Here is a 14,581-nt window from a genome sequence, read left to right as displayed (position 1 = left end):
CAAATTGGTATCGTTCTAGATCTCATATTACTCTAAAAGAAATAAGTGTGAACTATCAATTGTCAAACTATATCCATGCATTCCTTTATGATAGCCTGAAACTTGCTTTATATTGTCCACTTGTTCCTGTTTGTCCTTCTACTGAATGTGTTGTAACTGTTTCTTTGTTCATGCCCACTGTGTTCAAAGATCTACAAATTTCACCCACATCTATAATGTATTGCACAGTGTTGTAAATAGTCACTTGATTCTTAGGATGGTGGGGACTCGGTTTGTGATAGATGTGGTTCTTAGGTGCAAGACTGACACGCCCGTCTTATTTTAATTATTTCTGGATGTGGCTATGAAGTGGATCTGACTGTGTGTGTGTGTGTGTGTCTCTGGCTCAGCGTCACATTCTGACATTCTCCACTGGAATGCAGTGAGGGACCGAGCAGTGGGGAGGTTGGAGGTCAAAGAGTCTACAAAGAGAGTAATGCCAAACACACTCAGGAGCTCTACTGATGCTGATGTGGGCTGCATATAACTAAAAGAGCAAACAGGAAGCAAGCAATTCAAATTAACAGGAACTGTATAATGCCAGAAAAAAAATCTATTTTGTTGACAGATTATGTTAGTAGCAATACAAATATATTGAGAGAAAGAAATACAAAGATTTTTTTTAATCCACTGATGAATGTACAAAAGTGAAAAATGCATCTCTGATTTAAAAAAAAAGGAATTGAATGAAAAGAACTGAATAAATTAAACAAAGATAAGAACTATACAAATGCAACTATAATACACAATAATAGATTATAGACACAATTATAGAGTACATACAATACATTTTTTTTATTGTATTGTTTTTTTTCATTTACTTTCTTTCAGTATATTATTAAATCAAAAATTGACAGAAGTATTGTACTTTAAAACACTTGCTGGACACATTACAACTGTCAGTGAACAACTTATTAAAATACTTTTTTAAAGGGTTCTCCCTAAACAGTAAACATTGTAAAAATAGTGCACTGTAAAAATAGTGCTGACTAAATTGACTAAAAAGTACATAAAATTAATAAAAAAAACAAATAATAATAACAAATATATCATATCATGAGACAAGCGTTTATAATCTTTCCAAAAAAGAATTTCATCAAGCAAACTCATCAGCTAATGAAGACTGTGAGATGTGGTGGAAAGCCCTTGAAAAAGCATGTAAGTATATTGTTTTAATCAAACTATTTCCAAGTTAATAAGAGATTTTAATAAAGTTCATTTACACTATAAAATATCTGGATTATTTTTTATTCATTAGTGAGTTTACACACCATTTGTTATCTCTCTAATGAATTGATAATATAACATTTAACGTAATTTTAAAATATGTAATATAATTGAAATATCACAGATAGTTGTTAAGCACACTTCAAGAATGTTGTGGTGAAGTGTAAGTTGTCTTGTAAACTTGAGGTCATGGGTTCAGCCCCCCTTTATGCCTTCACTTACATCTCTAATCTTTGATACAGCTTGCTAAATTCAAAATGTCAATGTGACTTCATATAACATATCCTGATTAAAAACTGTAGAGCTTCTTACTCTTTGTCTGCCAGTCTTTTGAGTCAGTTTGTGGAAGAGTTTTCAATCATGTTTTTTCTCTTTTTTCTCAGCGAGAATGAAAAATTCACTCTTATTAACAACACATTTAATCAAAACAGTCAAGATGCACATCATTCACCACTGAAATATAATGATGTTTGAACACTTTCCTTTTAGTTGAGATCAAGTCTAAAGGACTAAAGTGCAAGAACTTTGTCTCTTTAATTATCAATTGTTTGTATCTGTTTGGAATAGTTTTTTACTAGGTTAAAACTTAAAACTTGAATATTTTTGCCCAGATTAAGTCAAGTGTATAAAGTCCTCATTTTTGTGATTGCAGTGCAAGACTCAAGTCCACAGCTCTGCCAGTGATGTGTGTGAGATTGATGGACCGGAGAAAAAAAAAGACACTAAACTAAAGTGAAAGCCAGAACAACAAAATATGGTACAAAAAATTTATTTAGTAACAGTTTTGTAAACATTTGAGGTAAATGAACATTTACATCAACTTGTTCTTACAAAAGAATCATTCATACACAAGGCACTTCTCTTGTTTAAGACAGCATTGAAAACAGGTTGCTGTTCTGAGCATTGTGAGATGGTTCACACTCCCTGACGAGCCAGAGAAATCATGCTCTGCATGAAACGTAAGAGGAGAGAGTTTGGAGGAGTCACGGGGACGACGGGCTTTGAACACAACATCCTGTCAGGGCTTTATATGCAGGGTAAGGGAAGGGCCAGCTACCCAGCTAACATTCTCTCAACAGTGGAGTCGTCTGATATGACGTCTAACCAGAGTCCCAACCAGTCTGTGAGAACATACTGAGTGAACACGCAGAAAAACACCCTAACTGACTTTTCTCTCTCTCGCTGTTGTTTTTTTTTAAATCTTCAAACTCATCATTATCAGATTCGGACAATAAGCTTGAGATAAATAACAGTTTCTTTTTTGAATACTGCCTTTTCTGTGCCGCTGCATTTTGCTTTTAAGACATTTTTTTTTCCTTTGAGGATCATAGAGATCGGCAGTTTGGTGTCACGCTCTCTCTCTCTATTTCTATCAATATTAACATCATAGAACAGCATTTTTCCTTCCTAAATGTGCAAATCTTTATCAACTACCAAAATGTAAACTTTAGGAATCAAAAAAAAAAAAAAAAATGCAGATAACAAAGATTTTTTTGTCATTTTGAACAAAAAACATGGATTGGGAAAGTCATGCTTTTACCTATGAGTTCTGCAGTTGCATATTCTCCTCTTTGTGTTTCTAATTGCACTGGATGTCATTAAATCAACTGAAATAATGAAACATTATACCTATATGGGTACAGATACTATTACACCATACAGTACCATCATTTTGTAAACCCCCTGAAAAAACAAAAAAGCTGGTACCACTTTACACTGCTCTTACTCCAGTGTATTAACCTGCACATTAACTGCTGGAAAAGTATTGTCCTTATTATATACTGTGCACAAACATAAAGTACTTGTGTTGTTATGCCCTGTAAGTGCAATATGTCGAATCCAGAATGAGTTTTCACACAGTATTACTGTGTTCTTAAAACACTTTCCCAAAGGTTAACTCAGAGTTTAACACAGTGGATTAAGGTTGTTGTAAAGTTTAAAAAAAAAAAAAAAAAAAAAAAAGCTTTTTGAAAGTGAGTGCCTGGGTTGTGAATGAACCAAACAGCACAGTAACACAACAGAAACAGAGGACTGTGGCTGCTGATGAATTCAGTTAAAAGTTTGGGTTTCTAAAAATCTCTAAGAATCAAGATTAACACAACAAAAAAGAAGCCGTCAAGTTTGACTTCACCGTGGCATTTTGCTTCTCGCAACGCCAGTCGTTTTGTCCTTTCTTTTTAAAATCGTAGCTGTTTTGCAATCACAAACTGACTACTACAGGTATGCAATTTATGAGTAAAATTCAATTCCGTTTTAAAAAAATAGCACTTTTCAGAATAAAACCAATGAAGAAGAATATGAAATGTGTAAGGGTGAACTTTGATAACTCCCAAGGTTGCTCTTGGTGTTTAAATTTGAAGATTAAAAAAGGGGGGGGGGATTGTGGATTTCATCTGCCAACAATCTAACTAAAATATTTTAAAAAGTTATTAAAATTAGTTTCTAGTCTAACCAAAGAGCTTTGGGAGGTTGTCTGAATGACCATGGAGAATTTTGGTATTCTGTATATCAAATAGTGGCTGCCATGTACTTTCATAATATTTACAAGATACTTTAAGGTAATATCTTGTCACGTGTGCAGTTAGTGGAGAGCATTTTTCTTTTCAGACATGTTAAGTGAAGGCGACGCTGACAGAGGCAGGTATAAGGGACTCTGTTCCTACTTCGCTCTTTTGTCAACTAACAGCATAGGGGGTACGTTTTGATCTCTATGTTGTTGACAATGTAGTGTTCGTAGAGACCCAGGTGCATTCTGGGCATCACAGGGATGACTTCTACCAGTTTTGACCCATATCCCTTCCACACTGTGCCTACTCTTTTGAGGACTCTGGGGATTTTTACATCAGCCCATTCCTCTCCATATTGCCTCAATTACAATATTTATCGTCTCTGCAAGAAGCGCTGAAATGAATGATGGGTAAAACCAAGCCAGCCTACCTTGGCATGCAGATCTGTGAGTAAATCGGTGAGTTGTAGGGCTACCTGTGCTGGCGTGCACAACCACGAGGAACCACGATACATTTAATGCTTGTTGATAAAAACTACTTCGTGGATGAAGTATTGTTAAAAAAAACAGGTGTTTGTTTTGGTAAAATTCAGAAAGTGCTGAAGCAAAAGGCCCTCCGGGTCAAAGGTCAAACGCTAGACCGAGCTGTTGACATGTAGAGCAGAACACAGTGCATGTCAGTGCTGCCAATTTGATTGTGCAACCAGATAAAAAGGATGAACAAGATATATATGAGTAAATTGTCTGGCTACACATCGAGTGGCTGATCTGTCAACAGTGGCAGCTGCCTGTGCTTCCTCCATATAATAATAAAAAAAAAAAAAATTCAGTCATCACCTTGACAAATGATAATTTTCCGTTGAAGTAATTAGTCCCATAGGCTCAACTAAAAGAAGAAAAAAATAGAGAAACATCATGAGATCTGCCCCCAAAACCAAACAGGTCAGTAAGATGTGTCCATGTTCATGCAAAATGATGACATCACAATGTCCTTTTCTCCGTCTGCCGCTGCGAGCAGAGCCTTCTGACTTTGTAAGCACTGCATGATCACATTTTGTATGCATCATTTAAGACCATCTAAAAAAACAAACCTTGCCTCAACTACTCTACAACTCACCGATTGCACTAAATCAATGACTAATGCTGATCATTTCCTCATTTGCCTTACTTCTTTCAATGCTTTCCTGTCTTGTCGTCTTGCCTTCTTTTGTTTTTTGTTTTTTTTTTGTTTTGTTTTTTTAGTTTTTATTCATGTGTGTGACTTTTTTTTTGTCTGAGAATGACCATTTGAGGGTGGGATTGGGGGAAGCGGATAATTGGTCAGGGAGGGTTTTTCGGGAAATGAAAGGGCTGAAGAGATTTTAGACAGCCAGGTCATTCGGCCTGGCCCTGATGCTGCTGCTCTTGCTGGCCCGACTGAGCCGCCGAGGGTCTGTGTTGACCATTATTGGAGGCTCATGCATCTCCACTGTGGTGGTGGTGACGTGGCCATCCTCCTGCTCGCTCTTCCCCCCACCCCAGCTGCCTGCGTTGGAGCCTGGGCCGCTGCTGCTGCTGCTGGAGGCGGCAGCGGCAGTCGTGTTGGTGTTACTGTTGGTATTGCTGTTGGAAAGGAGCAGCGACGCATCGACGGGCTGCTGCTGCTGCTCGTTGTCGCTGCTGGCGGCGGAAGAGGAGGAGGGGGAGGGGGAGGTGGCCTTCATCTCCCGAGTCTGCTGCTCGGTGGCCAGGTTGGCCCAGTTCTGCTGCGTGGCCAGCCTGTGGTTGTTGTTGTTGCTGATGTAGTAGTGGGAAGAAGGGGAGGGTTGGCGGAGGGACCCCTCCTGCTGGAGGTCGTCCATCTTAAACTCCGCCGCTGAGGGAACGGCTGCCGGCCCCAGGGGCGGCAGGAATGCCCCACTGCCCGCCGTCACATCTGTGTAGTTGGGAGGATAGCTGAGGGTGGAGGGGGCAGTTCTGGAGGCCGAGGCCAAACACTCAGGCTGTGCGATGTTGGCACGGCGCAGCGACTCATGGTCAGGGGCGAACTCATTTTTCATGCCCTGTTTAACTTTCTTCCATCCAAGGTGATAGATCTCTAACAAATTCAGCAAAAGAGACACGCAAGCCACCACAAGCATAAATATAATAAAAATAGTCTTTTCAGTGGGCCGCGAAAGGAAGCAGTCCACAGTGTTGGGGCAGGGCCAACGTGCACACTTGTACAGGGGCCTCAGCCGGAAGCCATAGAGGAAATACTGGCCCAAAATGAATCCCACTTCAAACAGGGTCTTGAAAATAATGTTGAACACATAGGTACGCAGCAATGCACCTCTGATACGGATTTTGCCATGCTCGTCCCTGATAGGCGGCTTCTCCTTCTTGCCGCCTCCGCCTCCTCCACTAGCATCTCCACCATTTCTATAAAGGAGTTCTTTCTCCTCTTGGAACCTATTTGCTTTGCGCATCTCCTCCTCCTTCTCTTTCCGCTTTTCCTCCATGCGGACGATGTGCAGCACATGGCCCAGGTAGATGAGAGTCGGCGTGGATACAAAGATGATCTGCAGCACCCAGAAGCGGATGTGCGAGATGGGGAAGGCCTCGTCATAGCAGACGTTCTCGCAACCGGGCTGCTGGGTGTTGCAGGTGAAGTCAGACTGCTCATCGCCCCAGACTTCTTCGGCCGCGGCCCCCAGCACCAGGATCCTGAAGATGAAGAGGACAGTCAGCCAGACTTTGCCGATGACCGTCGAGTGCTCCTGAGCGTTCTCCAACAGCCGCCCCAGAAAGCTCCAGTCGCCCATGCTTCAAGATTTCTAGCCTATGGAGAAAGTACAGGCTGGAGATGACGAGGGAAGAAAGAGCAAAAGAAAAAGAGGAGAAACAGACAGCAAGAGTGTGAGAGAAAGTTAGATAAATGTCCACAAATCTGCTGAATATTCTCTACGTTGGTTTGAACATTTGTCACAAGCAGTATCATGTAAGGCCTTACCCCGATGTTAAACACTCTACACATACGAACACAGAAGACACAAGGACATGGACGAGAGTGGAGGTTCCGACTAGACTCTGACATATTTCTATTTTACATAAAACGCTTAGCACAACCGGGTCTTTAGAGAAAACTGCTAGGTAGGCGTCGGTAATCGATAACAAATCGAAACACGGCATTCGCTTCAAACACAGACACTTTTTAGCAGCGCATATACTGTATAGGCCACCTGTTTGACTGAACCCTGGTTCACTCTCCCTTTCTCTCACTCTCTATGTCGTGCCTGTCTCTCTCTCTCACCTGCTCGCTCCACTGCCCAGCAGGCATGTGCTGAGATCAACATTATAATGTTCGAAAACAGCATTTAGCAGAGATGGGGCTCTGGTGTGACACATGCACACACACACACATGCACGCACGCGCATGCACACACACACACACACACGCACACACACACATACACACACCCTCCCTTCCTCTCTCTCTCTGTTCACTGTAATACTAAAGCCATAAGGACCAAATAGAAAAATGTATCTCCAATTATATCAAATAATGATATTTTACACATTTTGGCGAGATTTTCAAATTAAGCTCATTTAAGCTGTTTTCAAGTTAAGAGTTCAGCTGTTTTAAGGTTTCATTTTAAATAAGTGATTTATCATTTAGCATATGAAATGACAGAAAGTAGTATATCACAGTTTTGTCTTGTTTTGTCTGACCCATAGTCCTGTACATATTCAATTATGAAGTTATGTAACAGAGAAAAGAAGAAATTCCTCACATTTGTAAAGCTGGAACCATGTTTTGGCATTTTTACCTGATAGATACATTTTAATAAATTATATATTTTTTAAAAAGTGATGATTTTACAGTTTATTGACTGATCATTTAAACAGCTAATCTATCTTTTAGAATTATATGTTAATTGATTTAAAAACCAGATTTAACAAGACACATGCCTGAATTGATTCTGACCTCTTTTAATCCTCTTTCCTAATTAAGAAACTTCTTAATTGTGGCCAGAGATGAGCCATTGAAACAGACTTTTCAATTAAACAAGATATTTAGCCTCATCAGTCCACTTATGTGATACACAAGTGATAAATATGTTTTGAGCGAGGTAACACCTGTTTCTTTACACCTTTTACACAGCTTTATGTACACCACCCCAAAACTATAGCTACACACACACACACGCACACACACACGCACACACAATACAGAGCAGAGGAGGGACTTACTAAAATGTTCTTGTTTTAAAGGTAATAAATCCATCGACTAGGGTTCACAATATGTATGACACCTGGAAGAGAAAAACATCAGTCAAACAGCATTACTTATATATACTTATATGACCTTTTAATAGACTGTAAATGGTACACATGCCACACAAAAGAACAACTAAAAAATATGTAAGGTCTGTGCACGTGTTTGTTCAAAAATGTGGAATTAAATCAGATTAAAACACTACCACTCCTTTTTTTTCCTTCTTTTTTTTGTTTTGCAGAGAAAGGGTTTTTAAATTAAAAATATGCCTGAAAATAGTCTGAAATCACTGTGTAGTTTTTCTAAACACACAGTTTGCACTTGGAACACCTGATAATATCAGGCTAATTGATATCAGTAAGACTGCAGCAGTTAAACCCATTGAGGGGTCAGAAAGTCCTTTGAAACATTCACTATTTGATCTTGGGATGATCATCAGTGGTAAACTTTTATTCCATTTCTCTCAGCTGCTGAGGTATTTTTGGTATTTCTGTCTGATGGTGATGAAAGTAGCAGAAGAGCCAGGTTCAGTACAAAGACATACCTACCATCCTGACAATACAGAGTGTGCCAGAGACCCCAGACTCCACAAGCTTTGTCAGGCTTTTGTCTCACTTTTTGTTTATTAAAAGCTGAAGTAACTCTTGATTACCTGATTACCATGCTGCTCTTCATTCATAAAGTTGGCCTTACTTTACTCCCAATTAAGTGCAGGGTAATATTCACAGCAGTGTGTATCCGCCATACCTTTAGACTGGAGATGTCATACTTAAACACGAAAAGCAAATCCATCTGCCATCATTGGTGCCATCATTTGAGTGCGTTGAAAAGCGTGTAGACCTCCTCCTGCAGCGACCCTCCCCCTGTCTCCCTGATCCCAAAAAAACCGCAACCTGCCGCCCCTCTGACAGCTCAACAAAACTCTTTTTTTTTTTTTTTTAATGCTGCCACACAAACTCATTCATGCACAAACTTCTCCAGGCGTGGTATCTGTCTGCCTGTCTGTCTGTCCCGGCCCGTTAACTTGTGCAAGGAAAAGTTTTTCCTTTAGTTGCTGTTAGTTTTTGGAGGCGGCTTGGAGTCGGAGATGGGGCTCGGTTAGACGGAGCTGCCTCCCGTTTCCAGCCATGTCTGGACTGTCACATTGTGTGACCATGCATGAGTGAATCCACAGAGTCATCAGCCTGTCCGGAGTCACACCACGCCCCTACCAACCTCCCCTAAACCTTTACAGTAGTATGTGCGCAAAAGTAGCCCCCCCCCCCTCCTCCCAAAAAACAAAAAAACACAAAACCCTTTTCCCCAAAACTTCCACACTATTGGTCTAAAAGTCACCCAAGCATGCTCTTAACTTTTAAAAAGAATCAAGAAAACTTCAAAACCTCACCCTCAAAATGTGGCAGAAAATAAACCCTTTAAACTCCAGCAACAGTCTATCTCCAAAAATAATTGCGCCCCCCCCCCCCCATAATTTAATTGCTCTACCTATAAATAAAACATTATTTTGAGATTTTCATGAAAACCTGATACCTTGTGTACAAAATGTAGAAGAAAATATGTGAGACTAATACAAAACTGTTTGTCCCATTAGAAACTAGTATATCTAACAACTAGAAAACTAAAAAAGGAGGAAAACCCCCATGGATACCCCACCGTGCTGGGTCAGCTGCAGACAGGCATTACATGTGGAAATGTGAAACACACCAACAGACACAAAGAAATAACCATACACAGGTTAGTTTTTACTGATTTATGGGGCGAAAAAAGTCTTAAACAGCAAAAAGACTTTAAGCATCAAAGTGTGAATGTAGTAAAAACATCTCAAATACAAAACACAATAATCACAAACATAGAATTACTTCTTTCTCTTTTTTTTTGTTTAGGAAGCTGTGTGTCCATCTGTTGTCTGCTGTTAGAAGCAGGCTGCTAACCCTCAAATGTTACAACGCGGGACTGGAAAGATCAGGCTCGTCCCTTAAAAACAATGTTCATTATTACACAACGGCGCTATCACAAGTTTAGTATCAAAATGTCATTTTGCTGTTACAGAAAGTAAGAGGTCAAAGGTCAAAGGAGAAGAATTGCATTACAAAACAAGAAAATCTAAATTTGTGCTCAAATCTTCATACAGACAACTTTAGAGTGCTTGTGCTCTGTGATAATGTATGTTTCTTCCTCTTTGGTCAGAAACCTTTTTCACCCCCTGAAACATGCCAGTGTTATACTTCAGTCACATAACTTCATCACTGACATCAGTTCCATAATGCAAACATACATCTCATCCAGATTTTCTCTTTATACATGTAGGAACCGATACATCTAATTGATTTCCCAACTTGTCTCACATCTGTCTTTCTAACATGTTCCAGTCACCAAATCTCTGCTCTCTGTTCACAAAAGGTGACTATTTTTTTCTCCAAAGAGAACACAGATGAGACTAATCCAGCTCAGCTATTCCTGGATGGAGGCAGAACAAAGAGATCGGCCGTGGTTCCTCACATTAAGAGGGCGAGCTGTGATTAGTGCGGTGGCTAAAATAAGGCACATGCTGAAAGCTGATACAGCCAGCTGGGGTCAGCACACACCACAACAACACAAGTCAAAATAACACAGGAGCAGGGCAGAACTGAACAGGACAGCTTCTAGATACTGAGGAGTGAGCTAAAAGCATCAAGAGGCAAACACAAATGTTACAAAATTCAAAATGACATGCCAGAAACACATTGTTAAAAATACACTACACCCTTTCATTCATATCTGTAACACACCACAAGCCTGACAGATGTTCAGAAACATAAAACATATTCATCAAACTCTAAAATAACTTTCTGTATATTTGTTTTTTTTTGACAGTTTAATTTGCAGATTATGTGTAACACCTCACTGTTTTTACATGTGTCTAGATTAATGGCACACTTCAAAATCAAACACTTTCAGTTCATGTGAAAGACAAAAGACATTCTGATTTAATTGAACAGCAAAGACATGCAGCATCTCAACTATAAAACTACTGCAGTGTAGTAGCTAGGTACGTTTTTTTTGTTATATATTAATTATCAGCAAAATCTTGTTCTGTGCAATCCAATTCTCAGTAATAGGCTGATAAAACACATCAAAAATATATTCTAGCATTATTTATAGAAAGTTGTATTGATTTTAGAACTTAATATCTAGCTACAGTCACACAATTCAACACAGATATGTTAAATAAAAAACAACAACTCATAGCCGCTTTGCACAACATAACTTCAACCACATATTAAAATAAAAAATGCCAGCTATTGTAAACTAAACACTAAAACATAATCTCAAAGGCACCCAGACCTCTTTTATCCTTCAACTTTCATGACTTCATTTGTTCTTGTTCCTTCTCTTCAACTTGAAATAAATCTTCCTAGCTTTTAGGAAGGAGTTTGTGCTCTAAAGGGGTTCCACTGTGAACCACTAGATGTCAGTGTAGACTAACTCTTCTCCAGGCACTCATGCAATGAACTACACATTCAGGCAACTTCAAACTAGAATCAATAAATTAAGAAAAAAGCTCCTTCAATGTCTATCAATCATCCACAGTATGAAAAGTAAGGTGGCACTTGTGATACTTATGGTTTAAAGATGCTATCATGTATGAAAAATGTTCTGTTCTACCTGAAGGCATTTTGGGAATACAAAGGCTCTCAAATTCACACTCACTGGTGTGAATTCAACTAGATTTATAATTATAGGCTATTGCTGTATGATTCATAACTTTGGATTTTTTGCACAACCAAAGAATCTTTTATTGCCTTTAGTGGCAAATTTAAGGCCATATGTAAGAAAACATTCCTTCATTCATTCCTTCCACTTTCCTCAAGTCAAATATGTATATTATAAAGTGATTTCCCTAGAAATGGATGTGAAAGCAGGTCATTCCAACTACAGAAGCCAAACTATTTACTTTTATTGTAATTCCAAGTTCCCATAGTCTCAGAATCTCTTTCATCGTGCCATGAGACTATTTCAGGTGGATGCTTGGGTTAAGAGCCTAATTGCCAAACTGTAGACACAAACTATGACCATGTGTGGTTGGATTTACAGTTTACGCTTTCCTCCTTCTCTGGTGCTACTGGACCACTATAGGCCGATCCTTCAACACATGGTCTTGTTGCTTGATGAATCTGTAGAAGAAGACAGCAGCATCTCGTTCTTCTTGTTCTGCATAAGGGAATTATCCCTCACACTGTCCCTGTTGCTGTATGGGTGTTTCCTCTGGTTACGGCTCGAGCACCTCAGGAGAGCCTTGACAATGAGGTAGCACAGCTCGGCCACGTTAAGCACCATGCAGATGATTGATGAGGATACCATGAAGATGGTGAAGACGGTCTTCTCCGTTGGCCTGGAGATGAAGCAGTCCACCTTGTTGGGACAAGGCCACTGCTCGCACTTCACCAACCGGGGCATCTGGAAGCCGTCATAAACGAAGTACAGTGCATACATGAAACCGCCCTCAAAGATGAGCCTGAAGAACAAGCTGCAGGTGTATGTCCACCACAACGGGCCTGTGATTGGCAGACGCCTCTTCTTCAATGTCTCCAGATCAGTATCTGACGTTTTCTCTGTGCCGTTGGAGGCCAGCATGGTCCTCTTGTCCCCACGTTTCCTGTAGGCAACGTGCATGGCCACAAGCAGGGCTGGGGTGGATACAAAGATCAGTTGCAAGCACCACAAACGGATATGTGACACTGGGAAGAAGTGGTCATAGCAAACGTTCTTGCAGCCGGGCTGTTGCGTGTTGCACGTGAAGTCTGACTGCTCGTCACCCCAGACGCTCTCAGCAGCCAGAACCAGGATTGTGATGCGAAAGATGAAAAGGACAGAGAGCCAAATCTTTCCTAGACTGGTGGAGTGTTTGTTGACACCGCCCAGCTGGGCATAGAGTGCCCCCCAAGACATTGTGGATGCTCAGACAACCTGCAGAAAGCAAGAATTCAACAGAGGATTAACAAACAATTCATAGCATTGCTGAACATTTACGTTTCTCACAAATCCTCTAAGTCGTACCTGTTAGACAACAATTCTTTACTTAGTAGATAGGCTTTTGTTATTTTTATGTTGTGGAACAGTGTGTGTAAGAATGTATGTGAGTAAGACACATGAGTAAGACACACATGCTGGAACACAGAGGGCCAGGTCTATGACAGAGTCGGCACAACAGAGGCATAGAAAAGTTATAATTTATCATTTAGTGGGACAATTTTACACCCAAAAAAAGTTATTATTACCAATAGTCACTTTGATGTATTGATATTGTGATTTACTTTCAGAAGCTCATTGGAGCCGGTAGCCTACTTTTCTTACACTGTAAGTAAGTCATGGCAATGTCTTTGATTTAAGGGACATAAGTGAAAATGCTAGTAATAAGTAGTAGTAAGTAGTAGTAGTAGTAAAGAGATGATACAGTTTCTTGGATAGAATGGAATCAGAAGGATGGTAGGTACCATGTGTTTCAAATAAATCTACCCATTTCCTTATCTTGAAACTCTTTATTAGCTTTACTTTCATCCTTATTCTTGCTATCTGCAAATCAGTAATAGTTTTAAAGATTCAAATATTTTGTGAATTACAAGCAACATAGTATTTTTAAACTTTTATTTTACCTTCTTATTTACAGTTGTTGTTTTGTTGTGTAAATCAAATAAGTCATAAATCCTTTTTACTAGTAGGATTACACAATAGCCATTATTAGTAGTTCATATTATTAGTAGCTGTATTGTTGATCTAATAATTAGGGTAAAGTTCAGTGTCTTCATAAATCTAACAAGACTCACCTGTTTCTGTAGAGCTTGTCCAAAAATATTAATAGTTTTCCATGAAGGGAAAAACTAATGTCCTTTTAGTCCTTGTTGGTCTGAAGAAAACTGTTTACTGTGCTCCAACAACAAAAGGTCACAATCTTTTGGAGTTCTTGTCTGGTAACTTGTAACTTGTCTGGTCTGAAGCGTCTGCGAAGACTCACCTGTGTCTTCAGAGGCTTTTCACCATCCCTCCTACAAGCAGAGGAGGGGCCAGGAACTGGGTGGGACCATCCAGACACCCACAGAGGAGATAGTTATCAGGTTTGACTCTCTACAGCTGTCATTGCATATTCATAGAGTTTCTTTAGCGGATGGAAGTTTTTGTTGTATGAATACAGGAGAGATCTCGTTGGTTGAGTTAAATCCCAGTAGGCAGAGTGTTTCAGACAGTTTCTCAGTGTAGGTTAAAAGCATTTGAAACATGAAATATGAACTAGATAACACCGGTTTAAATCTTTTTAGTTTGTATTTGTGACTTGATGTGTAATAATCTAAGCTTCTCCCAAAAATATAGTTAATCTGAGTACTTTTACCTTTGAGATAAAAGAAAAACCTACTGTTCTTAAACTCAGTTGGATACCTTGGTTAATACCTCTGGTTATTTCTGCTGTCTGCATTACTCAAAATCCTTCCTAAAAATGGATGAAGTAATCAGTGTTTATTTCATGTTTCTATATGATTAAAATACATATTGGACAATTCTTCAAAAACATTAAAATACATGAAAAGTCACAGAAAAAC

General features: G+C 39.5%; 2 protein-coding genes across 3 annotated transcripts; both read right to left on the bottom strand.

Moving 5' to 3' along the window:
* Positions 1-5,133: 5,133 nt before the first annotated feature.
* Positions 5,134-6,555, bottom strand: gja3 (gap junction protein, alpha 3). The gene has a single exon (XM_053327999.1). The coding sequence runs from the start codon at positions 6,553-6,555 to the stop codon at positions 5,134-5,136; it is 1,422 nt and encodes a 473-aa protein (XP_053183974.1).
* A 3,195-nt stretch (positions 6,556-9,750) lies between these two features.
* On the bottom strand, positions 9,751-13,977 carry gjb8 (gap junction protein beta 8). Of its 2 annotated transcripts, none has more exons than XM_053328816.1 (2): positions 13,810-13,977; positions 9,751-12,956 (listed from the first exon to the last, which is right to left on the bottom strand). In XM_053328816.1, the coding sequence occupies exon 2, from the start codon at positions 12,936-12,938 to the stop codon at positions 12,135-12,137; it is 804 nt and encodes a 267-aa protein (XP_053184791.1). In that variant the 5' UTR covers positions 12,939-12,956; positions 13,810-13,977; the 3' UTR covers positions 9,751-12,134. The 2 variants fall into 2 exon arrangements, with proteins under 2 accessions (XP_053184791.1, XP_053184790.1); XM_053328815.1 differs by having other exon boundaries at positions 13,814-13,977.
* Positions 13,978-14,581: the final 604 nt, after the last annotated feature.

The sequence above is a fragment of the Scomber japonicus genome, chromosome 11 (genome assembly GCF_027409825.1).
Source record: "Scomber japonicus isolate fScoJap1 chromosome 11, fScoJap1.pri, whole genome shotgun sequence".
Lineage (NCBI taxonomy): Eukaryota > Metazoa > Chordata > Actinopteri > Scombriformes > Scombridae > Scomber > Scomber japonicus.
This window is presented reverse-complemented; position numbering and strand designations above follow the sequence as displayed.

Coding starts and splice junctions, on each gene's coding strand:
- gjb8 (XM_053328816.1), bottom strand. CDS start 12,938: ATGTCTTGGGGGGCACTCTATGCCCAGCTGGGCGGTGTCAACAAACAC.
- gja3 (XM_053327999.1), bottom strand. CDS start 6,555: ATGGGCGACTGGAGCTTTCTGGGGCGGCTGTTGGAGAACGCTCAGGAG.